The sequence below is a fragment of the Panthera uncia genome (assembly GCF_023721935.1).
Source record: "Panthera uncia isolate 11264 chromosome B2 unlocalized genomic scaffold, Puncia_PCG_1.0 HiC_scaffold_24, whole genome shotgun sequence".
Taxonomy (NCBI): Eukaryota; Metazoa; Chordata; class Mammalia; order Carnivora; family Felidae; genus Panthera; species Panthera uncia.
In genome coordinates this window covers 102,424,332-102,448,889 of record NW_026057580.1, presented here as the reverse complement: position 1 = coordinate 102,448,889, position 24,558 = coordinate 102,424,332, and the positions used below count along the sequence as shown (strand labels likewise).

Sequence of the window (24,558 nt, the reverse complement as noted above, 5' to 3'; positions counted from 1 at the left end):
AATGAATGAATTAGCCACATTAGCATATAAAGAGTCCGATCATTTTACGCACATGATGTACATAATCAGTTGCAGATGGGTAGGTTCATTCAGAGATGTTAGTAACAAAATGCCAGGCCTACAAGGCTTATTTATAACTTGAGGAAAGAACCCAGGAAGAAGAGCTGAACTTAAAAAGAAAACACTTTTATTTTTAGTCCTTGAGTGTGCTCATGAGCATGTGTCCATGTAGGTGGGGGGACACAGAGGTCTACCCGTGGGGATGTGATCACCTTGAGAGGACCGTGTTCTCCGTTTCGGGACAGGGATGGGATTGCAGTTAAGTGAACCGGTAAACAGTAGATTGGAAAAGTTTAGGGGATAGCCATCATTTCCGAGCTTTATAATTTTGTTTCAGAGCTTAATGTACACCTTTCTAGACCCTCCTGCACTTCGTAAGCTTGCTTCTGACATTCTATTTCCTAAATTCACTTTTTCTGCAAAACACCCAGCTGGCCTTCACCTTGGCAGTCAGCAGCAGCACGGTGAGAGCTAACTCCACCCAAGGTTCTGACCTTCCGGCTTATCCTCACAACTCAAACAGTGATTGGAGAGGAGATAACCTCTCTGTATCTTTTCTACAGTTAAGTGCTATGACTAAAAGGGGTCAGGGGGCGCCTGGGTGGCTCAGTCGGTTAAGCGTCCGACTTCGGCTCCGGTCATGATCTCACAGTCTGTGAGTTCGAGCCCCGCGTCGGGCTCTGGGCTGATGGCTCAGAGCCTGGAGCCTGCTTCTGATTCTGTGTCTCCCTCTCTCTCTGCCCCTCCCCCATTCATGCTCTGTCTCTGTCTCAAAAATAAATAATAAAACGTTAAAAAAAAATTAAAAGAGGTCGGGTTTTGGGGTTTTTTTTGTTTTTTTGTTTTCTCTTCTCAAGTCCTTGGGATCCCACGTTAAAAGAGACCTGATGACAAATCCTGTTCTTACATTTGGCTTCCTGCCTGTTTTTGGGGGGCCTCTTCATCTAATTAACTAATGATGGCCTGATCATAAGTGAAGGGCCTTCCCTGCGTGACTCCCTTCTGGTAGACCCTGGTAAAGATATTTAATTGCGTCTCACTGCAACTTTGTCATTTGCAAAATGGGACTAATAAGGCTATCTTGGAGAACACATTTTTGGAAGATTGTAGACTTAATGAGGTGCTTTGAATTTTTCAAAAGAAAAGCCCTTTGAAAACTCGGTCTTCATTCAGCCCTTGATGTAGAATCATTTGTTTTGACTGAATTTTAAAATCTGCAATGCTAAATGTGGCTTTCTAAGTGAAGTCAATACAGATTGTGCTCTGCAGAAGCCTGACTCGCACTCACAGCATTTAGAGAGAATTAGATGAGGTATCTTTTATCAAAAACATTAAAATCCACACTGGATGGAAAGTGGAGACCAAAGCAGTGTTCGGGCATAGGGTATAAAACAAATAATGGCTTCCTTCAGTTTGGAGCAGCTCTCTCCTAAAGAAGACTTCTGAGAATGAAATGTTAATATTTGTCAAACTGACACCATTTAATTTACTCATAAATAAGTAAGTGCTATAGACCTCAAGTTTAAAAGTACTGTTTGCAAGGTGGCTAAACCTAACAGTGTCTCTTTTTGGCTTTGATGCTGAAATATTAGTTTAATTAAATGGGTAGAACTTAATTTCATCAGCTCCAAGGGAGACATGAACGCTGAAACCCTTTGGATCCACAGAGGCGATGACTAACTTTGTTGAGGATCTCGAAGCATCCATTTTATTTAGGAAGAAGTCCAGCTCAGTCATCGGCAGCAGCCTGGAAACAACTGAGAGATCTGTCCGTAAAATACAGATCCAGAAATTTCCGTGAAAGGAAATATATGATTTGATCATATATTTACTGAACGGTGAATCCATCAAATATTCATTTGGTTATTTATTCAACAAATGTTCTCTGAGCACTTACCATGTGCTAGACCATGTTTTTTTGTTTTTTTTTTTTATTTTTTAGGTGAAGAAACGCTGGTAGGACAGATAAGTTCTCTGCAAGTACACAGAGCTTAAGAGCTTCCTACGCAGTGGGCTCCAGGGAGCAGTGAACGGGCTGTTGTACACAGAGCAGAGAGGAAAGGGCTTGCCCTTCAGGACCTGGCAGTTAGGCTGGGGAAGGACAAAGGTAACAACGAGAGAGTCACGTAGAACAGAAAGAGGCAGTTCAGCCTCGTGGTTAGGAACATGTCTGCTGGAGCCAGCCTGCCTGAGTTTGAATCCTAGCTTCATCACTTAATGGGTGTAACTTAATTCTTACCCTCCCTGAACAGCAGGCTTCTCATCTGTAAAATGAGAGCATAATAATACAATAATAATCTCATAAGATTGTGTTGTGAAGGTCAAGTTAAGTGTTCAAGGGCTTAGCAGTGCCTGGAACGGAGGTGAACTCAGGAGTAAGTGACAGGAGAAGAACACACGAGTAACTGGAATTCTAGAAAAGGGACAGCACCCCCAGGCTGGAATCAAGAGAGAGTAGAGGTGACATTTCGAAGGATAGCTAGGAAGCGGATGAAGAGGGCAAAGGGAAGGAGGCTTTCCAGCTTAGGGGAGCAACGTAAGGGAAAGGGTGGAACCGGGCACGAGCCTGTCTGGGAAGAGGCTGGGAGCACCCTGGCTTGAGTAGTGTTTGTTTGGGACAGCGGGAAATCAAGGCTGGTGGGATAGGTTCAGATGAGTGAGACCTTTGAACGGACTTTCGAATTCATCCCGGAAGATGGGAGTCACTTAGCTTCTTGAGAATGGGATTAAATGCTGACGTGAGGGGCTGCTCTGGACAACTAGCCCGGCAGCACCAAGCAAGGTGCGAGGGGAGGGAAAGTGGCCTCAGAGAAGGTTTGCGAGGGAGCCATTGCAGAGGTGGGAGAAATTAAAGGCCGAGGTGCTGGCAGGAGCGATGGAGAGGGGCTGAGGACACCTGAGAGGCATTCCAAAGGGAAAATAAAAAGGGTTTCAGTGCAGATTGGACTGAATGAATGAAGAGCTGCTTTTTTTTTTTTAATCAGGATTATTGTAGATTGGTGATATATGTATATTATTCAGAAGTTTTAAATACATAAGTGATCAGATTCGGCGAAAAAATAAGCTAGGCAAGATGTAGGAGAGTGACCGCAGCAAATTCTTCTAGACTACCTAAGGAAGGCTGAAAATGAACGCCTGAGGAAACCCCAGGGCCCTAGTGTCATCGGAAAGAAAGAAACATCGTGAGACAGGAGGGGCCCATCTGTGAAGGGCTGGAAATGGAACTCACGGTTCAAAATAAAGAAAGATTCACTCGGGCTTTCACATCTGGGATTCTCACAGAAAAGTGGAAGGCATATACTCATTTATAGTAATGCTCTATATTGACTGATGGGAGCAGCCAGAAATGACCAAGTTAAAGTCTCAGGAACATATTCCATCAAAATAATTGAAGTGAGGGGATTTATTCTCTCACATCAACTTAGTTTCCAGAAGTAAAGGAGACATAGCAGTCTCGACTCCTGGCACTCTCACCCACCACACAGGGCTGAGAGGGAGCACGCCAGGAAGTGCAGGTCCCTTGGAAGCTGTCCCACAGAGCTTCTCAAGTCCAAAACTTCAATGAGAAACATCATCCACCCAAGGGTCCACAGTCAAGGTTCCTCTCATGGTTCTGGCTTATTTGCTTCCATAGTTGTGTTTGAATGGATTGATAGCTGCTCAGAGCACTGGGTCCTAATCAAAGAGTCTTTGCCTTTCTAAAGTCAGGTATATCAAAGGACTTTCTGGTCCTTTCGTAGCAGCCCCACAGGAAGTCAAAGAAGACTGTGCAACAGAAGTTGGGGAGACATGTGGTCTCAGGGTCAAAGATGATCTTGATCAGGCAGCACTTTGTTCTTACGTTTGTTCAGAACGAAAGGCAAGGTGACATGTGTGCCTGATTCTACCCTCAGCCTCCAGTTGGTTTTCATGTCTCCTTTCTACTACGAAATTGTGAACGATGAATGTATTCTGCATTTATTACAAGTTATGAAATGTGGTCACCGAGGAACTGACTTGCCGGGGAAAGATCATACCCTTGGGAACAGAAACAAGCTCACATCCAGTCCAGAGACTTCTAGAGGGACTCCAACATTGAATTTACCCCCTAGTGTGTTATCTTTCCCTCACCGATCCAGAGAAAACGGCTGTTGAGAACACGGCTGTTCTGGTTACTAGATAATGGGGGCGGTTACCAATAGTGACATCTAATGGTGAAGGGTTAGAAAAATACTGTCTTTTCCTCAGGCTTTTCTGACATTAGATATTAAGATTCATGCTGCTGGGGACACCAGTGTGGTTCAGCTGGTTAAACAACCAATTCTTGATTTCCGCTCGGGTCATGATCTCAGTTTGTGAGTTCGAGCCTTTCTTCGGTCTCCCACTGTGAGCTTGGAATTCTCTCTCTCTCTCTCTCTCTCTCTCTCTCTCTCCCTCCCTCCCTCCCTCCCTTTATTTCTCCCTGCCCCTCCCACGCTCACTCGTGTGCTCTCTCTCTTTCAAAAGTAAGTAACTAAACTTAAAAAAAGATTTAGGGGCACCTGGGTGGCTCAGTTGGTTAAGTGCCCAACTTCAGCTCAGGTCATGATCTCATAGTTCATGAGTTCGAGCCGCATGTCGAGCTCTGTGCTGACAGCTCAGAGCCTGGAGGCTGCTTTGGATTCTGTGCCCCCCCCCCCCCCCCCCCCCTGCTCCTACCCCACTTGTGCTCTCTCTCTCTCTCAAAAAATAAACATTAAAATGAATTTAAAAAAAGATTTATGCTGCTTATAGTCTTCCTGAAATGAAATTCCAAACAGCCTAGATCTCAAACATTACATTCTAGTAGAAAAAAAAAAAGTGGAAATGATCAAACATTGACCGTAGTGATTTTTTACTTCAATCATCTGGTTTTTAGAAGAAACCAATTCTTACCACCATTATATTTAGCACTGTTCTAGAGATATGACAAAAACAATTGGATAAGATCTATAAAAATTAGAAAAAAAGAGAAAAGTTATCATTATTATCTGGGGACGCAAATTTTATCTGGTAAATGAAAAGAATTCCCCGAAAATCTATTGAGAAACAGTAAGAGAACTGAGTGAGTTGGCTGAGTTAAACATGACATACAGAATTTAATAACAGTAATAATAATATGCAAAAATAGCAAAAACAAAGATAAAATAACCTAGAAATAAACTTAAACGGTGCAAGATCTAAATGAGAACATTTTAAAAATACTCTCAAGGGCTATGACAGAAGTTTGAACAAATGGAAAAGCAAAACACATGCTCAAAGAATAAGACTCTGCATAAAGATGCCAATTCTCTATATGTTAACCTAAAATTTAATGTAAACCCAGCAAGTAACGACAGGGTTTTCTGGGCATATATGTGAAGAGGGGGGGAGCTGGACAAGAGGATCTGAAAGTTCCCATGGAAAAATTAACAAAGATAAAGAGTAGGACAGTTGGGGGAAAAGATTCATGAGAAGAGATTAGATATGTAAGAGTGTACGAGTTACTGTACCTAAAGACACAGATGCATGCAACAAGATTGAAAATCAAAAAATAGGCCCCTCCAGAACCATATTATATGCTAAAAGCGACACTTTAGATTAGTGTGGAAAAGATGAATTATTGTATTAAGGTCATAAGGATAATTTGTTAGCTATCTGGGTGGGGGGGAAGATACTGGATTGATATGTTACACCTGACAGCAGGATAAATTTCAGATGAATCAAAGATTTTAATTTAAACAATATGAACTACAACAACCCCCCTGGGAGACACCATGGAGATTTTTTTTTTTTTTTTTTAAATAGCTTCAGAGTGAAGAAGGTCCTTGTAAGTGTAGCACACAACTCGGAAATAGCGTCTCACACCATGATATTTACTTTCTTGCTCAAGAAGCTTGGGGACGCCTGCCTTCTGTGATGAATTCTAAAGTCCCTTCTCTGATTCTCACAGACTCTCAAGAATTTGGACCAATCCAGCCTTGACTTAACTGCTTTCCCAAATAAATGCTAATCAAACCATGCTTCTCCCATCCTCTACCCAGAACTGACTCTCATTTCCTTTTTTCCTATACTATGTATTGATTAACCTCTCCCTTCTCTGTCGGTTTGTGATGCTCTTGTTCATTGAAGCTTTTAAATGACATAATTGTAGAGTCACATGCGGGTGTAATGCTTATTGATTAAATAGTAATAATAACAACAGTAGGATACTGTTGACAGATATAAAATCCCTTACATCTAAGGAGCAGTAAGATGTTGAAGAGCCATAAGCAGGGGAACGACAACGTCAGATGCGCAAACTGGACACTATGGCTATGGATTGGAGGGAGATGAACTGGAGACAGGTGGTTGAGTCTAGGAGGTTTTTGCAGATATCCAGGTGAGAAATGATGAGGGCTTTTTACTGATGACCTTGATGGAGGCGGATCTGAAAGAAGTCAAGGAGGAAGAACCAACAGGCTTGGCAGGTGACTTGGTCACTCCTGAGCCACCTCCCACCCTCATGGCCACTTTCTACTCTAGCCATTGCAGCAGCCACAGATTCACGCAGAGGTGACCTGAGATTGCCCTTGCCTCGGCGGCTTAAGACATCCCTTGCTTTCTGTTCTCAGTGCTACGCCCACAGGAACCCGCCTGGCACTCATGTGTGCAGAGCCCAGAGGTGAGGGAGTTAAGGGGCAAACTTGACAACCAAAGGTGAAACCGGAGGATCCATGCACCCCTTGTTTTTTCCCCAAGCAGAAAAAAAAAAATTAGGGTGAATTCTACACTGTCCTCGAGAGTCCTGGCAGGCTTGAGTCTTGGTTTCCAAGGGAGTGACCGATGTGAGGACATACCCTTGTACTGGGCTTCCCTCCTTCCCCGTTTCTCTCTCCAGTACCTCACGCCTATTCCCTGGGATGGCTGTCCACATTCCCACACCCAAGCCCCTCACCCTTGCCTCAGGCTCTGCTTTCTGGAGGATGACAGGCTAAGTAGGTGGCTAACTGCACATGGCTTGGGGGGTCAGAGAACGAAAGCGGGCAGGGATGACTCCAGAGTTTCTTGTTTGGGTGACTAAACAGTATCACACTCCCTGAGAGTGGAATACAGGGTTTCCCTGTGTGTGGTACAGGTAGGAAGTAGGGACAGATGCCCATCGTAGTGCCTGGCACATTGTAGGTGTTCAAAGCACGCTGAAGTTTCTCATGCTAGTGGAGAAGAGAAGCATATGTCATTAGTACTCTGTATATGTATCTGTTATTAAGTATGTACTGAAGTTTAGGCTGGGTTTTGGCCACAGAGCTGTGACGGGTGCTAAGATCAAAAGAGAAGATTATGCAGGGTGCCTGGGTGGCTCAGTTGGTGAAGTGTCCGACTCCTGGTTTTGGCTCAGGTCATGATCTCACGGTTCGTGAGTTCGAGCCGCGCATTGGGCTCCGTGCTGTCAGTGCAGAGCCTGCTTGGGATTCTCTCTCTCTCCTTCTCCCTCTGGCCCTCCTCCATTTGTACTCTCTCTCTCAAGATAAATAAATAAACTAAAAAAAAGAGAGATTATGTCCTATCATCTAGAGAATTACATTTTAATTAAAAATATAAGACATATACCACCATGAAATAATTTGGAGGATTTAAGAAGCAACACACATTAGCAAGTAAAAAAAAAAAAATATATATATATATATATACATATATATATGTATGTATATGTATATATAGATATATCATCCACACCAAGTAATAATTACTGGAGAAATAAAGATTAGCAGTAATCAAAGTTGGTTGAGGTTAACCTTATCATGTTAGATTAGATCACTTTTCTTAATCGCACATAGTTTTTACTAATAGCAACCAGAGAATGCCATAGTTAGATCTGAGATTCTATCGTCAACAAAGTTTCCTCGGTCTCCTATTGAAATTGAGAACTTTCTTTTGTACATATGCTGATTTCTTTCCACCAAGTCTCATCCAAGAGGTGAGTTTATTTCAAAAATTGGAAGTGAGCGTTTAAGACGGCAGGTGACGGGGCGCCTGGTCAGTTAAGCGACCGACTTTGGCTCAGGTCATGATCTCGCAGTTCGTGAGTTCGAGCCCCGCATCAGGCTCTGTGCTGAATGTGCTGATAACTTGGAGCCTGGAGCCTGCTTCAGAATCTGCTTCAGATTCTGTGTCTGCCCCTCTCCCACTCACACTCTGTCTCTCTCTCTGTCTCTCTCTCTCTTAAAAATAAAATAAACATAAAAAAAAAAGACTCTGCAGGAGGCAAAGGGGCAGCCATCTTTACTGTAAATTCATAGCAGAGTCACTTTCTCTTTAATGCAAAAGGTGATGAGTATATGAATGTTGGTACAATTCCATTGTGTTTCCACTTTGTCCAATGAAACGCTGAGCCGTTTTTACAAATCTTTACTCATCGTGAAGCTGAGTAGGCTTTGGCCAAATCTCTTTCATTTAACCATGAATATCTTCATGAGCTTAGGGTCAGAGAAAAGATGGTCTGTGCACGAGTTTATAGCCGGTTCATCCCCCACCTGTCCCATTCATTCCTGGCTGCTTTCCTAGAAGACCAATGCAAGTGTCATGTGGGATAAGATCAGACTTCCTACTAAATTCCCACCAAACCACATTTACTGGTTCTACCCTGTCTGTGACACTCATTAGTCGCTCATAAGAGGGAACGGAGGTAGTTTGTTAAGCGTGTTCTGCAAAACCAATTCGAGCTAAGACCATCACAGTTTCCAGGCTTGATTATTTATTCTATCACTTTTCCAGGCATTTACATCTTTCATATTTGGGGGCGCCTGGGTGGCTCAGTTGGTTGAACATCCGACTTTGGCTCAGATCATGATCTCACGGTTCGTGGGTTCATGCCCCACGTCGGGCTCTGTGCTAATAGTCTGGAGCCCGGATTCTGCTTTGGATTCTGTCTCCCTCTCTCTCTGCCCCTGCCCCACTGGTGCTCTGTCTCTCTCGCTCTCAAAAATAAACATTTAAAAAAATCTTTAGTGTTTGGAGGTGAGTTTTACCTTCTTGTTGCATTTCAGGAGATCAAGCATCTGTTTTACCAGCTTCTAGAGAAGACGGCTCTGAAGATCCAAGGCACTTGGCATTGGCTTTTGGCTCCCTAGCCCTCAGCCTCCATCTAGCCACCTCTTTTTACGAATATGCTCACACTAACATCTACACCGTGCCCCATGCTTTGGGAAGAGAACCTGCACATGGTGCTAAATGGTCAGCCATGCCCTTCTCTTAGTTTCTATCCCCCTTGCTGTTAAAAGTATTTGTCCTTCTATTTCCAGCCATTAGAGGGCAAGGCTGCTGCAGCTAACAGATTTTAAGGCTTGTTTTGGGAGAGCCCGAGCAAAGCAAGCGTTTTTCCAATTATGCACCATCTAACTCAATTTACATTTATTAGAGAAACTGCCAGCTATTTCATGTTAATATTGACATTTTCATAAGTACTTGCAATTAGAATTTAAGCTGAGAGTCCAATAAATCTCTCAGATGTTTTACACTTTTACTTTTCCTGTCTGTCTTCAAACTTTGCAAAATATTTTTCAGGACGCATTTGGAGGTCATCCCGCCTTTGGGGAATTTGTGCTGTGTATGTAACACGGTTGGGCAGAGAAAAAATATTACAATTTGGCAAAGCAAATTGAGGACAACTACAGTGGTGCGCCGGGTTCTGCAAAACAAATGCAAGGTATGAAATTCAAAATTTTAACGCAGATCAGTTGAGCCATTAACTTGGCACTTTATATAAAACTTCACCCCGTAAGTTCTTTGAATAGCAAATGCCCTGACTACATTTGGGGAACATTATTCGAAAGGACATTTCCTGACTGCATTTAAAGTGTAGTTGTATTTACCCATGTCTTTTCATTTAGTATGTATATGTATTTGTATACGACACATGTCTCTTTGATGAGGTGGCAATACAGAGGTCCTCATGCTCAAGGATTTTATTCGCCAAAGTGCTCGCTCTCTGTTTTACTGCCTGAAGCAGGGCTCTAGAAAGTGAGATGTTAAAGGCACCTATCATAGACTCTTTGGTTTCTGTATAATAAATAGGACCCACTTCAATTTAGAAGGAAGCCCGATAACACAGGTACAAGTATTCGTTAACACAGCAAACCTCGCACTACATCATCAAACTTCTTTAACGACATTTATCTGCATGGGCCAAATAAAAGCCTTACAAGCAGAAACGTTTCTGAGGGGAAGGCAAGTACAGCTTTTTCCAAAGGGGCGGAGGATACGGGAGGTAAGACTCCAGAAGATACTCAGGCGGTGCGTCTCTTGGTGAGAGCAGCGCCTGCTAACACAGCCAGTCACGGATGTGCTGTTATCCTTCGTACTTCTCCACCTTTGCTACGTGTTGCCATCACTTCCGGAGCTTGTAACAAATCCCAAAGCCCAGGCTGCACTCCAGATCAACCAGACCAGAATCTCTGGGTGTAGGAGACAGGCATCAGTAGTTCTGGAATCAGGTGATTCCAATGAGCGGCCAGGCTGGAAACTGTCACCTTTGTGAATATGAGCCAACTGGCCCAGCAGGGGCGCAGAGCTGAGCCCCCAGCGAAGAGACAGCTGCAGGGTCCGAGGGCTCACAGGGAGGGGCGGGGTGAGAAGCAGAGGAGCTCAGCTGACAGGTGGCCAGCGGATGCACCTGGCTGTGCCCTGGCGGCCCTGGGGTTTGATGCTCCTGTTGGGACCTTCCTTCACGAGTGCATGTTGCTTCCCCTGCTCAGGGCCATCTGGAGAACTGCTTTACAGCCCCAAAGCTCCTCGCCTCCCTAGACCCTCTGCTCCAGCCAAGCTGGGTGGGTCACCAAAGAGCAAGCCTCAGGCTCTCAGGCTTTTGCACACACTCAGTTCCTATGGCCCTCTTGACCCGTACCCCTGCCTTAATCTATATCCGTCCTTAAAGATGGAGCTCCCACCTCGGCTAAGAAGCCTCCCCCAATGACCCCAACTCTCCCAGATTGCCTTCCTCACCTGGATTCTCAGACTGTGTCTCCATCATTATTTTGCTAATTAAACGTGTCCCAGCCAATGACAATTTCTGTGCTGCTGCACTGAGCTATGACCTCTCTCCTTGTTGGTGGTGAGCTTTTCAAGTTTGGTTCTTCCGTTGCTAGCCGGGCTGTTAACAACTAGGACAGTGGGGTGTTTTACACTTGTTTGTAAATGCTCCTCCATCACCACCCCTGCCCCAAACTGGAGCTGCTCCTTGTGTATGGTCAATGCTCCATAAACACTTGCTTCTTCATTTATCTCCCACTTGGATCTCTGCATTTAGCCTTGAACTAACTGGTCTATGCACATACTTGGAGTCCTTCTGTATTTCGTTAGCTAATTTTTTTCAAAATGTAAAAGTTTCAGGATCCCATGTACATATGCCTCCCGTGCTTTAAATCCTGAGTGTCTCCCCAGTGCTCTTTAACAGGGCCTGACCTCTGCCTGCCCACATTACCGGACTCAGCTTTTTCTGTCCTCCTTCTGATCTCTCTGCTCCAGCCTCCCTCGTTCTCCCCCTCGGCTCACTGTGCTCCCTCCTGCCACCGGAACTTTGCACATGCTGTTCCCTACATCTGGATGTTCTTCCTTCCCCTCTTTCCCTTCAGATCTTACTTCAACCATCATGTCTCTGACCTCCCACTTGCCAACTGCCTCATCCTATGCCTGGACAGTGCCCTGTCTCTGCACTGTAGGATGTGATACAGTTACTATCTCACATGCATTTGTGCGGTGGGGATTACTGCCTGTCTCGCTTATAGGACTCTGAGCTCCATGAGGATAGACGTTGAGTCTATTTTTGCTCTATGTTTTATCTCCAGTTTCTATTATCGTGCCTGACGTACAGAAAGGACTACCGGTGTTTATTGAATAAATGAATGATGACTGGATGGATGCGTCATTAGTGTTAAGGAGAAAACCCAAAATGGAGGACTGTACTCTTGGTTTTGAAGACCAGAAGCAGGGTAGCCGTAGTTTGGTGCCATGCCACAGTGGAAAGCAGATGAGGGCCCCCACCTATGGACGGGACGGGTCAAGTGCCTGTCACGCTCACATCGCCTCCAGTCTCTTTAGGACCTGCAGTCCTAGGTGACGCTGTGGCAGGCAGAATAGTGGGCCTTGAAGATGTCCACACCCTAATTCCTGGTACCCGTGAATACGGTATCTTATGTGGCAAAAGGGATCCTGCTGGTGTGATGAAGGTTACAGTCCTTGAGACCGAGAATATTCCGGATTATCTGGGTGAGTGCGATCTAATCACACGAACCCTCCAAGTGTAGATCCCTCCTCAGCTGGGTTAAAGGGATGAGATGGAAGAAGGAGGAGAGATCTGTAGCAGGTAAGGGGCTCAAGTCACTAGGTGCTTTGGAAAAGGGGACCACATTTCAAGGAACGTAGACGCCTCTAGACAATGGGAATGGTGCTCACGGGAGCACCAGGAAGAAAATGGGATCTCAATCCTGCCAGCACAGGGCATGGATTCTGCCTTCCCCGAATGAACGAGGAAAGGGGTCTTCGCTTTGAACCCCCAAAATGGAAGGCGGCTTTGCTGACACCTTGGTGTTCTGCGCTACACTTCTCACCTACACAAATGCAACGGCAGAAATTTCTGTCGTCGAAGCCACTACGCGCGCGGTCGACCGTCACAGCGGCAATGGGAAGCTAACACAGGCCCTGCGCGTACGGGATGCTCCATCCTGTCCCACCCATCTGCCTACCCCCTCGACCAGAGCAGAGAGGGGACGTGTCTCAGGGGCAGCCAAACACGACCGATGAGGCAGCTGGACAGACTGACCAACTGGACAAATCAGGGTCACTCAGGGCCTTGAATGTGAGCCAAAGAGAAATACCGGGCACCACTGTGGGAGCAGCGGACGAGGCCACTGAAGAAGGCGAGAGGAGGGCGAGTGGCTGAAGCGTGTCAAAGACAGAATCGCAGAATAGGGAGCTGGGGACCCCTGGGCGGCCCGGTGCCAACGTAATTTGGTGGCCAGACCTGGCTCCGATTCCGAGCCACGTCTGGTGTCCCGCCTTGATGCTGGGCTTCGCTCTGCTCCCCGTCCTCCTCATGGGCTGTGCTCTGCGTGGCATGTTCTGGTCTTTGCCGGCAGTTGTGGTCCTTCTGTCCTCATTCCTGGACACGTCCTCATCATTGTCCCCACGTTTCTGCTCCCCCGGCCCCTGTAACCTGAGGTAACCTGAGGGGATCTGAGTTCCTTGTAACTCATAGGGCCTAATACGACTTCCTCACATTTGGAGTTTGACCCTATCCATGTAGCCTGTCTGGGCTCCCCTTTGGAGCCCATAAAAGGGGGTCGAGGGGTGGGACCTAATACCTACACGCAGAGGTGTAGGAGGATGCTGGAAGGTGAATGAGCAAATGTGAGGAGGGCACACTAACCTGCGACCCACCAGTTGCAAGGCTGTGGCTATTTGGTGGCATCCTGACCAGTGGCTGGAGGTTCTCCGTTCTTCCCTCACAAGGCACCTAGCCAGCCTTTTCTCCGAGACCCCTTCTTGTTTTCGACTCTCCTGCCCCTCCCCCTCCTGTGCCATCATCTTCTCTGTTTGCCAGAAGCTTCCGGGGCCGCTCTGGGTGCTGCTAAACCCCAGAAGTGGTCTTTGGTTCTAGCGATGCCCGTGACCACTTTTGACAAATGGATTCCAAAAATGTTTCTCTCAAGTCAGGGCTCTTTCGTCCTCCGCACCTCTGCGCGGCATGAGGGAGCATTTCGGCCCTGGCTCACCTTTTCTCCCCACTCCTTGGAAGCCGACAGTGTGCTGTTTCCGTGACTTTACAGCCCTGTGCCTACAGCTGCTTAGGTTTCCAAGCAAATAAACAGGGACAAATATATGCCAGTGGGCCAGGATCAAAACGCGCCTCCAGCTGCTGGGAACACAGAGAGAAGCAGTTTCCTTAGAAACAAATTCCCAGGGGAAGGGGCCTGGTGGGGCCATGTGAGATCTTGGCGGAGGTGGACCTCACGCTTCAGTACATGGCCCAGCGTGGCCTGGGCTACAGGGGAACAGCAGCTCCTGGTCGTAGGAGCAATAGTCTCTACAGGTCACATGCAGCCAGTGGGTGAAAGCATTAATGCCGAAACCATTTCTGGAAACTCTTAGCTTTCAGAGTACTTCTGTGTAGAATGTCTCACTTATTCTCCCAACAACTCTGTGATACAGGCAAGGGAGGTAAAATATCCCCATCGTACAGATGAGAAAAGTAAGGTTCACGGAGGCTAACTCACCGGCTGGGTCACCCAGCTAGGTAGGCTGTTGTCTCAGCCTGCAATCATAAGCCAAATCTGAACTAGTCGGAGACAGAGTATTACTTTTTTACTTTCCAAAATTCGGAAAACATAGATATTTACTGAAATACTGAAAGAGCAGACCATCCAAATCCCATATTTGTTTTCTTTCTTTAAGAAGATGACGCTTAATAAAGACGGAGGCAAAGCCCGAGGTTTCGATCACAAGACAGCCTCAGCTGGTCAGGGCAGAGTGGAAATTTCCAGAAATGAGTATTTCATATATACATTTCCAAAGCTAAAGGACGTTTAGAGTCCAAAACTTTCAAGCAGATTAAAATGCATAGCTCTCTGCAAAACCTTTGCTGACGCTGGCCAGTTTTCAGACTTCTCCAGAATCCAACGGGGCCAACATGATTCACTGAATTCTTTATGAATTAAGAAGCTGTAAATTATGCATCTTTTTTTTTTCTAAACATGCATTACTTTCCACGCTTTACAGCCAAGGCGAATAAACAGTATCACAGAGGCGTTTTCTCCCTGGGAACGTCTCCTTCTCTCCCTGTTCTTCAAATGGAGTGTCGTCTAGTGGAAGGGTCCTCCGGTGAACGTGCAGTAAGCTTGGGTAAGGAGGCCAACCTGACATTTTTTGGAGTTTGAAACTACGAAGTGGTATCCCTGCAGAACATTCGACCATGAACCTTTCTACAGCCAAGTTTTAGGCAAACAGCAGGCAGAAATGGCACACGTATACATAACGAACGGAGTGGAAATGCCAGGGCAAGAAATCCATTTGCAGGGAAATTCAGCAACTGGAAAAGGGAGTGGCTTCTGCAGGCATGAGATGCTCTCCCTCGCTTGTAAATCACAACAGTTGCTTTTCATTAGCGGCCATTCATTCTTTCATTAGCTACGTTCTGGGTGCCAGGGACCTCCCTGCCCTGGAAATAAAAGGAGCCTGGACTCCAGCTGGAGAAGAGTCTCATGCGCTGGGATGTATCCAAGTGTGCCTGGGCTCATCTCTGTCCCACCTTATGAGTCTAAAAGCAAAAGAGAAAGGAGGAACCTGTGCGTTGGGCGGCCCAGTGTCTGGGTCTGGACAAAGAGATATGAGCCGAAGGGAACGGCCTTTTCACGGCGTGGCTGCTCTATGTTGAATTTGTATCTGTTCTAGCAAGAACATTTTTTTAATGTTCATTTATTTTTGAAAGAGAGAGTGAGACAGAGAGTGAGCAGGGGAGGGCCAGAGAGAGGGAGACACAGAATCGGAAGCAGGCTCCAGGCTCTGAGCTGTCAGCACAGAGCCCGACGCGGGGTTCGAACCACGAACCATGAGAACATGACCTGAGCCGAAGTCGGACGCCCAACCGACTGAGGCACCCAGGTGCCCCAAGCAAGAAGTTATTTTAAAATTATTTTTGTGTGTGTGAATACAAGGGAAGCATGGTTTGGAAAGACATAGAAACTTCTAGAAAATCTAACTGTTTCCAGAAAATATGGGAAATAGCTATAAGATGCTAGAAAATTTGGGAAGAAAGAAAAGGTTATAACAGCTGTTGTCTTTGTAAAGATGCGTCAGACAAAATGATTTTGCTCAGAAAGCACAGAACTTGGCCCAGCCCAGTCCTCTTCTTCCTTTAACATGCAGGAAGTAAAACATAAGGTCCAAATGATCAAATGATACAATTGTGGAGTTGGGGGCCCGGCTTCTCCTTCTGGTGGGGCCTCTGACCCACCCTCAGACCCAGACCCCGTTCCTACCCCCTGTGAAACAAGAGTCTCCCCATGACCTCCAGGGACCCTGCAAATCCTATGATCCCTTTACCCTTTTCCATTTTCTTCCAAACCAGCATCACAAGATGATATTATTTCACACCCCCCCCCCCCCAAACCGGGGCAGGCTCAGAGGCCCTGGCCCTCTCTCAGCTGTATGCTAAGCAGCTCTGTGAGGCTCGGGGCCAGGAGCAGAACTGCCTGAGTTTTGGCAACTGGATAAAGCAAGTGACTTTGGAGTGCTGAGATCTGGAATAATGTGGGTACATCAGTGGACCCATTTGGGGCCAGCTCCCATGACTCCGCGTGCGTGCAGTGTTCAGGGAGAGGTCTCGTCACACGGCCACGCCTGCCTCCTTCTCGGGTGTGGGTGCACCCTGTGCGTCCCCTCCAGGGACAGCGGTCTCCTCACAGCTGCCCTACACCCCACGGAGACACAACACCCTCTTTTGAGTCAAACAACTGACCACCCAGGCTTGCCAAAATGAGGGCAGGCTCTGAAAGGGGACAGTTTTATTTCAAGGGTTTAATGGGTCCAAGGAGATGAAATGAAAAGTTTCAGCTATTAAAAAAAGGGGGGGGGATAGACCATCTTCTTCCAAATAAACAAACTATCCTTTGAACAAGAAAAGAGTCTTCTAACTGGGTCAGGCTGGGGCCAGGTCACGAAGGAGTCACATGTCCCGTGGGGCCCCCTCTCTATTCCTTGCTACCCTGATTTCTCCCTCTGCTGCTTTGGGGAGCCCAGTGCTCTCCTGCTGGGGCCCTGCCAAGGAATGACATGAGCTCATCGGACACAGGCCCTTCCCAGGACACAGAGCTTCCATTTGGAAAGGAGGCCCCTGCAAATCTCTAAGGGTAGAATTCCAGGCGGGGAAAGTTCCCCAGAATCTCTCAAATCACACCATAAAGGCAGCATAAGATTAGCTTCGACTATCAACTTTCAACACTTTATGGGTTTGTTTGTTTTTTTTATTTTTTTTTTATTTTTTTTTCAACTTTTTATTTTATTTTTTATTTATTTTTGGGACAGAGAGAGACAGAGCATGAACGGGGGAGGGGCAGAGAGAGAGGGAGACACAGAATCGGAAACAGGCTCCAGGCTCCGAGCCATCAGCCCAGAGCCCGACACGGGGCTCGAACTCACGGACCGCGAGATCGTGACCTGGCTGAAGTCGGACGCTTAACCGACTGCGCCACCCAGGCGCCCCTGTTTGTTTTTTTTAAATCTAAACCATGATTTTTTTTTTTCTCTCCTGTTTACAACCTCTCTGGCAAATGATTACAACTTAACTGTGTGAATACGTGCAGACTACGTTATGTGCAATGATTCACAGGATGGCAAAATGTGACAGGGTAGAAAAACCTAGAGAATTGCTCTCAGCTTCCATATTAATAATGTGTTTGTTATTTAGTAAGTAGAATGCTATTTAGGCCTCCAGTATTTCAGCCCCTCTTCTGCGTGCCAGGGACACAGATGGAACTTTGATCCTATCTGGTCCTCAAAGAGCTTATAGGCTGTTGGAGGGCAGAAGTTAAGACATTATATCACCCAGAGAAATGGTATCACCAGCACGGAACTTTCTGAGAGCACAGAGGAAGAACATCAAGACCTCCCTGTACAGCTGTATAGCCTGTGCACTGCATAACTGTGGGGTCACCATCCCACAAACTCCATTCTCAATAGAGCCCTGTGGAAACTTTGAGTGGGAAGAGCCTGTGAGACTTGCAGGGATTGGCCAGATACAGGTCTAGCGCAGGAGGGAGGCCCTGACTCCTAGAAAGGTGGGAGAAGCCTGCTGAGGGTGTTTGCAGGCTGATGGTATGACACATCCCCGCTGGGAGAAGGGCTCAGCCTTCCCATGGAGACTCCAGAGAAAGAGCACTGAGGAAGGTGGGTTTGACTTGGGGTCATTCGGGTTACTTCCCAGCTCACTTAGAGAAACTGGCGTCACTCATGGGGCTTTCTACGATCTGTTCTCTCCCACCCTTACCTCTCCGAAATTTCCTCCTGCCACTTTCCTGTCCCCACGCCCCACTCTCCACCAGCCACACCGTTCTCCCCGCTGATCTCTGAATGAACCACACGTGTGCCCACTGCAGGCCTTTGTCCGGATGCCCCTCCAGGTGGAGCTGTGTGCCCCTCGCTGACCAACTTACCGACTTCCATCTTCTACTCTGACAGTCCCTCCGATGCCACGTCCTCACTGTCTTCCTCACCCCCTCACTGACATCCCAGCCGGTCCCCGCCCCCTCTGGCATTCTGGATCCCCAAGGCTGCCCCTCCACTTCCGTGTTTTTCCAAAATCACTTTTCACCTTCTGACGGACTGCGACTTTAGCTATTACCTACATTAACGTTTGAAGAGCGGGATTCATAAAACTCACTTCCAGATCTTTGGTTTTTCAAGATCATCAGCTATAACTTGGTTCTAACTTTCTTAGTATCAGGATCGGGTCAGGAACCGTAATATTCTTTGATTAAATTGAATATGCCCCATCATTTTCAAAAGAACATATAAATGGTAACCAAGAGCCAACGCAAACCACAATAATCCAAATAGACATTACTCCTCTAATGAGACCGGGAAATCAAAGAGACCCCATGAAAGCAAAGGCTGTTTCTTTCTCCCCTTGGCTTCTTTTCCTGCTTCTCTTCTTGCTGGGATCTGCACCCTACTCTGCACATGCCTTACCTTAACGTATGCCCCCTTTCTAAGGGATAGAGAGATAATGATATCTTTGGAGTTTTCCAGCACAACAGATGATATCTAAGGAATGACCGGGCAGAGGTATCATGTGCCTGTTCCAGACCACAGACACTGGATATCTGCACACCAAGACCCCTGGCTTCAGGGAACGAGCGACTTATGAAGGACGTGTGGACCCTGTCTTGTTCTGACCCGCTCCTGTATGTTTGAGAGGACACACACCCGACCCTAATCACCAATAAAAACCGCAGATCCCAAGCAAAGGCCAGACTCCCTCTTCTCGTTTCCAAATCTCCTGGACACTCCATCTCTATCTCTTTCGGTATATATCTTCAGTCAACCCTGCTTTTGCCTCCTGCTGGGTTGGGTATGATTTCCATCCTGTGTGAAGCCAAGGAGCCTCCTGGCTGATTCTGTGGGACTGTCCCCCACTCTGGGTCCTCAGACCCAGCCCGCCTGTATTGCTAGTAAGTGGTTCTATCCTCTGAAGATGTACTTGTCACTGAATAAAAAATATATAGCCATGGTTCTAACATGCAGTTTCAAGGAAAAGATGAGAGTTTCTGCCACTAAATTTTTTTTTTTAAAGTAAAAGCCATTTTAAAAATATTTCACTAAAGCATTAGGTGGTTGAGTAAATCCTGAATGGTAACTGGGCTTAGTTTCTGGTCTTGGCCCATCTATGAACGCGTTGTTTCACGGCAGATAAGATACAACTCCATTTTCTCAACTCTGCTTGTGGATTGTAACACGTGAAAGTGACATCACGCAAAATACTCCCATGCTCCAAACACGAACTTTCATTACACTTTTAAAAATTAAATGAGGAAAGAGAAGCTTGGGCATTGGCTGGAATTTTGGGTAATGACACTTCAGCTCTAAGGATGCTCTGTGGCCTTGACAGCAGGGGGCACAGGCTCTGGGTCACTCTCCCACCCTGGGAACAGACTTGTACTGACCCCTCATTACTCTCTTCTCCTTCTGCTGTGCCCAACGGCCCAGGATGGGTCTGGGTGACCCCAACAGGCTCCCTGAGACACGCAGACCAGGATTTCCCCTTCTTTACCACCAGATCTCGGCTGCCCGACAAGCTTTTGTTGATCTAGGTCACAAACAGGTGACAAATGCACTCTAACTCTGTTGCTGGCCCTCCCTTTTTGTTCCCAACTCTGCCCTATGGAAACAATTACTGGGGTCACAATTAACATCCCCATGGAGCTGAGGGTCCCCAAACAAGGTCCAGAAAGAGCAGTTTTTGCTGAGACAGCCTAATTCTGTTGTGCTCTGGTGGGCAAGAACCCGGACTTGACATTGGACGACCTGTAAACAGTCACGGTTGTGCCCACATCCTTTAAGGAACCACAGGGTCTCATCTGAAGACACCCCTCTCTCATAGGACTGCCACGGGAAGCACGTTGTGCCCTTCAAGAGAGATTCCAAACACGTCTAAATGACAGTAACACCCATCAGGTTTCCCTAGGGATTCCCCTGGGATTTAGTGCGAAAGACAAACCAGGAAAAACCAGACTAGAAAGTCATTTGAGAAGATGCTCATCAGGATCTGGGTCATCTGGGACAATCAGCTTTTCACGGGCAAAAACTTCCTCCCTGAGGAAGGTGCCACAGAAGTGCCACGGGACAGCCAGGGTGGGGAGGGAGAGCTCCCCGGCCTCCAGGGGCTCGCCCAGGGCGGGGTGGGCCACTCTTAGATGCCACAGGACTTACCAGGTAGCGTTCCTCCTGCCTCATGCTGGGGGTGCGGATCATGTGGTTCTGTTCCCCTCTCCAGTCTCCAAATCGACGGAAAAAATAGTTAGATAAAAACCGGTTGACGGGGTCTCTAATGATGTTGATGTAGACGGGCTGGTCTCCTCCAAACCTAACACATGCACACAAACATGGAGCTGGTTACGACCCATCACTTCTGGAGGACAACGAAGCCCACTTAGACTCCGTTTCCCCTCTAGCTCATATATTGTCATTAGAGGACCCAGTCTGCTAAGGTACCAGTGAAGAATTCAATCAGCGAGCAGGGGTTCCTGATCGGCACTTTATTATGTGTGGGAAATGTGTGTGCGGGGACCTGCTGGGGCTGAGAGGGCTATTCCTGGCCAGCACCATGCAAACGACTGGATTTGTCAGCAGGGAGGTGTGGACATGGTCTCGTTTTCTCCCTGGGCTGTGGGTCCCTGAGGGTGGGGGCACGCGGTGGTGGGTTTTGTATTCCCAGTGTCTGGCACAGACACACTGGCAGGTGGCTGCCCCTCATGGAACGTGTGATCAATCCCGATTGCCTCGCTGGGTGAGATGGTGCTTCTTCTATGTTCTGATTCCAACAGTCTCAGGGCAGGTGCTCTGCAGGAAGTGGGTGACATTAGCCAACGTTTATTAAACACACTCAACATTTATTAAATCACCTTCTTGTAAGCCTTTCGTGAACACCTCACAGAAGACTCACAACGTCTCCATGGAGTAGGAACCACAACCGTCCCCATCGGCACCTGGGGCAGGGAGGGGGTGAGTAATTTGTGGCTGAGCCGGGATGTGAACCCAGGCAGGTCTGGCTCCAGAATCTGTGCTCTGAACCATGGAAAGAAGATTCCAGAGTTGAGAAAAGTAATAACGTAAGGGGGCATTATGAGCACAACAAAAATCTATGTAATTATCCTCAAATGGAGGCAGGTGGTTTTAGATAAAAATAAAACGAGTATCTAGGTGTTTCATTTTAATGTCTTCCACAAAGGTATTGGGTAAATGCTCTGAACGCTGGCCTGAGGGCAAGGCCTCCCTGAGGCAAAACGATCAGGTTGGCTGAGTTTTTCTTAAGGCTTCTCCCCTTTTTCTTTGACCGGCCTGCACACAATGGCCCTGGGGAGCCTGGGAGAACACTCCAGGCTCTGGGCACAGGTCTCGCTCTGGGGACCTTCTGGGGACCCGCAGGCAGACCCTCAGGGTCCTTTTACCCTGTGACCCTGTGACCTTCTGATGAGGATGCCTGGACATTCCATCAGGGGTCAGAAGGAGCACAGAGAAAACAAACTGACTAGACCCCGTCTCACGACTCCCCGGCTGGCAGACTCTGTCACCTTGCAAAAGCCAGCCCAGAATCACAGTCACATCCTTCAGCAGTTCTGCCCCATCCCGTGTCCGTCCTTCTGTCCGGCACTGTCCGTGTAGGTCTGCCTCTCCCGTCAGCCTACGCTCCTGGAGCCGGCAACGATGCCACTTAGCACAGTGTGAGCCACACAGTAGGTGCTCAGCCAGTGAAGACTTGAATGCCTGGGTGTATGCTTCTAAGTTTACAGGCTTCTGCTGATATCACAGGCCTCTGCTATAGATGAAAGTCGACATACCAGGTCACCCATCCTTTGTCGTGTATTAACTCACATAAGGTCCTAGGTCTATTTGTATTTTTATCTAAAAAATTTTTTTAACATTTATTCATTTGTGAGGGACAGAGAGAGACAGAGTGCAAGCAGGGGAGGGGCAGAGAGAGAGGGAGACACAGGACCTGAAGCAGGCTCCAGGCCCTGAGCTGTCAGCACAGAGCCCGACGCGGGGCTCGAACTCACGAGCCGTGAGATCGTGACCTGAGCCGAAGTCGGATGCTCAACCGACTGAGCCATCCAGGCGCCCCATTTGCATTTTTATTTTTATTTTTTTATTATTTAAAAAAAAATCTGTAATGTTTATTTTTGAGAGAGACAGAGACAGAGACAGAGCGCGAGCAGGGAAGGGGCAGAGAGAGGGAGACACAGAATCCGAAGCAGGCTCCAGGCTCCGAGCTGTCAGCACAGAGCCCAATATGGGGTTCGAACCCACGAACCCTGAGATCGTGACCTGGGTCAAAGTCAGACGCTTAACTGACCGAGCCATGCAGGGGCCCCCATCTATTTGCATTTTTAACGAGAAGCTTCAGAAAGAGGAATCCAAAGGTACGAAAAGAAATGACTGTCTAGTGGTGGACTTTCAGGCACCAGGCTGCGTGAATGATACTCTGGACCCCTTGACCACTCCCCATGGGAAAGGTAAGCAGGGTTAGCCGTGCCAATACGAGTCTCGTATGGACACAAGGTGACGTTCACGCAGCTGGAGGCGCATGGGAACCAACTCATCTCACAAGTCAGCTGTGCCAAACCAGCTCACCCCTATCGTCCTGGAGGTATCTTCCTCTTTTTAATTAAATTGAGTTTCGTACCTACGATAAGCAGCAACTAAAGTAATAAAGCTACGGGTTAGGAAGACGAAGCATGCGTCCCAGATGTGAATGCCGGGAGGCCCTCCGCAATCGCATCACGCTTTCCAAAAACCTCAACTGTAGTCTGTCTTCATGTGAAGAATGACTGTTACCGAGAATTAGCAGAAGTGCCCAATCCTGTGAAGCAAGGCACGGCTTCCCACTGTGAGAGGGCCCTCAGTCTGGCCGCTGCCATCTCCCCCCGAAGGCTGCAGACTGACAAGGCTTCTTGGACGTGGGTGACGTGCTCTGAGTTGCACGCGGCAGCCCAGTGCAAGGTTTCCAGGATAACTTTCCAAAACAGAAGTTTTAGATGGTTTAGGAATTTATTAAGTATCAGATAATATAATAGCCACTCTCTCGAAATTTCTAACTGTAGAGAGACATCTGATAGAGATCTGCCCCATTCCAGAAGTCAACAGTAATAATGGTTTCAGGCTGCCAGCCCGGTCCTTTGTCTAGGACAGAGCTCCCCCCTAAACTGGTAAAACTGGGGTGGCACGTCAGTTACACCAAAGAGGCCAGAATACCACCCACGCTTCCCAGGGAAACAGGTTTCCCCCCTCAACCCATCCTCTCTCGAGATCAGTTTCTCCTCCTCCTGCAATGTTTGGTCCTAATCAGAATTCCTGGTCACCCTTAGAAGGTCTCCCAGTCTCCTGAACGTAGGGCTGCTGATCTGTGCCAGAAACAGAAGGCTTTGTACGCCCACCCAATCTCAGGCCACACAACACTCTGCCTTACGTTTTCAACCCTGAAGAGAAGACTTCCAGAGCCTCCCGGTGAAGTCCATCCTATTGGCCAACCTGACAGCTGAGGTCTTTGGTATACCAGCCAAAATTCCCAGTCTTCTTTTATCCAGACTTCCTTTTGTTCATCCCCTCAACATAAAGAATTAGCTTCTCTTTTTGTTTGTGGCCGGTGTTTTTGTTTGTTTGTTTGTTTTCGTTGGTTTGTTTGTTTTTACAACTTTTAGCCTCTTCGGCTTCAATTTTAAATCCTGTAAATTCTTTTGTGCATGTTTCTTCTTGAAAATTCCTTTGGCAGTTGTCTTCAGACTTATTTCCTTTTATTTTTTAATCTGTACTACTAATTTGGCCTTTATGAAGCTCTAAAAAATTGTGCTGACCACAACTGAGGAAAGGTTCTGCATTGTGCAAACATCCTAGAGCAGAGGAGGCGGGCCATATTTTGTTTTTCACTTAACAACCCACGCTCTTGTCCCTTGGTCACCACAACAGCTACTGCATATGTGAAGCTCTCTTTTAAGTCATCCTAAAATAGCAGGCGTTTCCACTCTTTGACTTCTGTTCATACACCATATGTATCAACTCTTCAATCACCCCCTGTGGGTCTCCTTCCGACCCTCTGCAAATTTACCATATTCTTTTCAGTTTTGTGTTTTGATGAGAAGATGAAGACCCAAGGCAGAATGTAATTCTCGAGAAATGATAACTGCATGGCTCTCACTTTTTTCCCATGAATTCCTAAATATCTCATTCTGAGGATGTTCTTCTGTATCTGCCCCCCACTGCTGCCTTAATCAGTCAACC

General features: G+C 47.0%; 1 protein-coding gene across 1 annotated transcript in view; it reads right to left on the bottom strand.

Annotated features, from left to right (window-relative positions):
- UST (uronyl 2-sulfotransferase) overlaps positions 1-24,558 on the bottom strand; it is a 193,033-nt gene that overhangs the window by 85,958 nt on the left and 82,517 nt on the right. Inside the window, exon 5 of the mRNA XM_049654668.1 lies at positions 20,494-20,647. Coding sequence (XP_049510625.1) covers positions 20,494-20,647 — 154 coding nt within the window. The remainder of the gene's footprint in view (positions 1-20,493; positions 20,648-24,558) is intronic.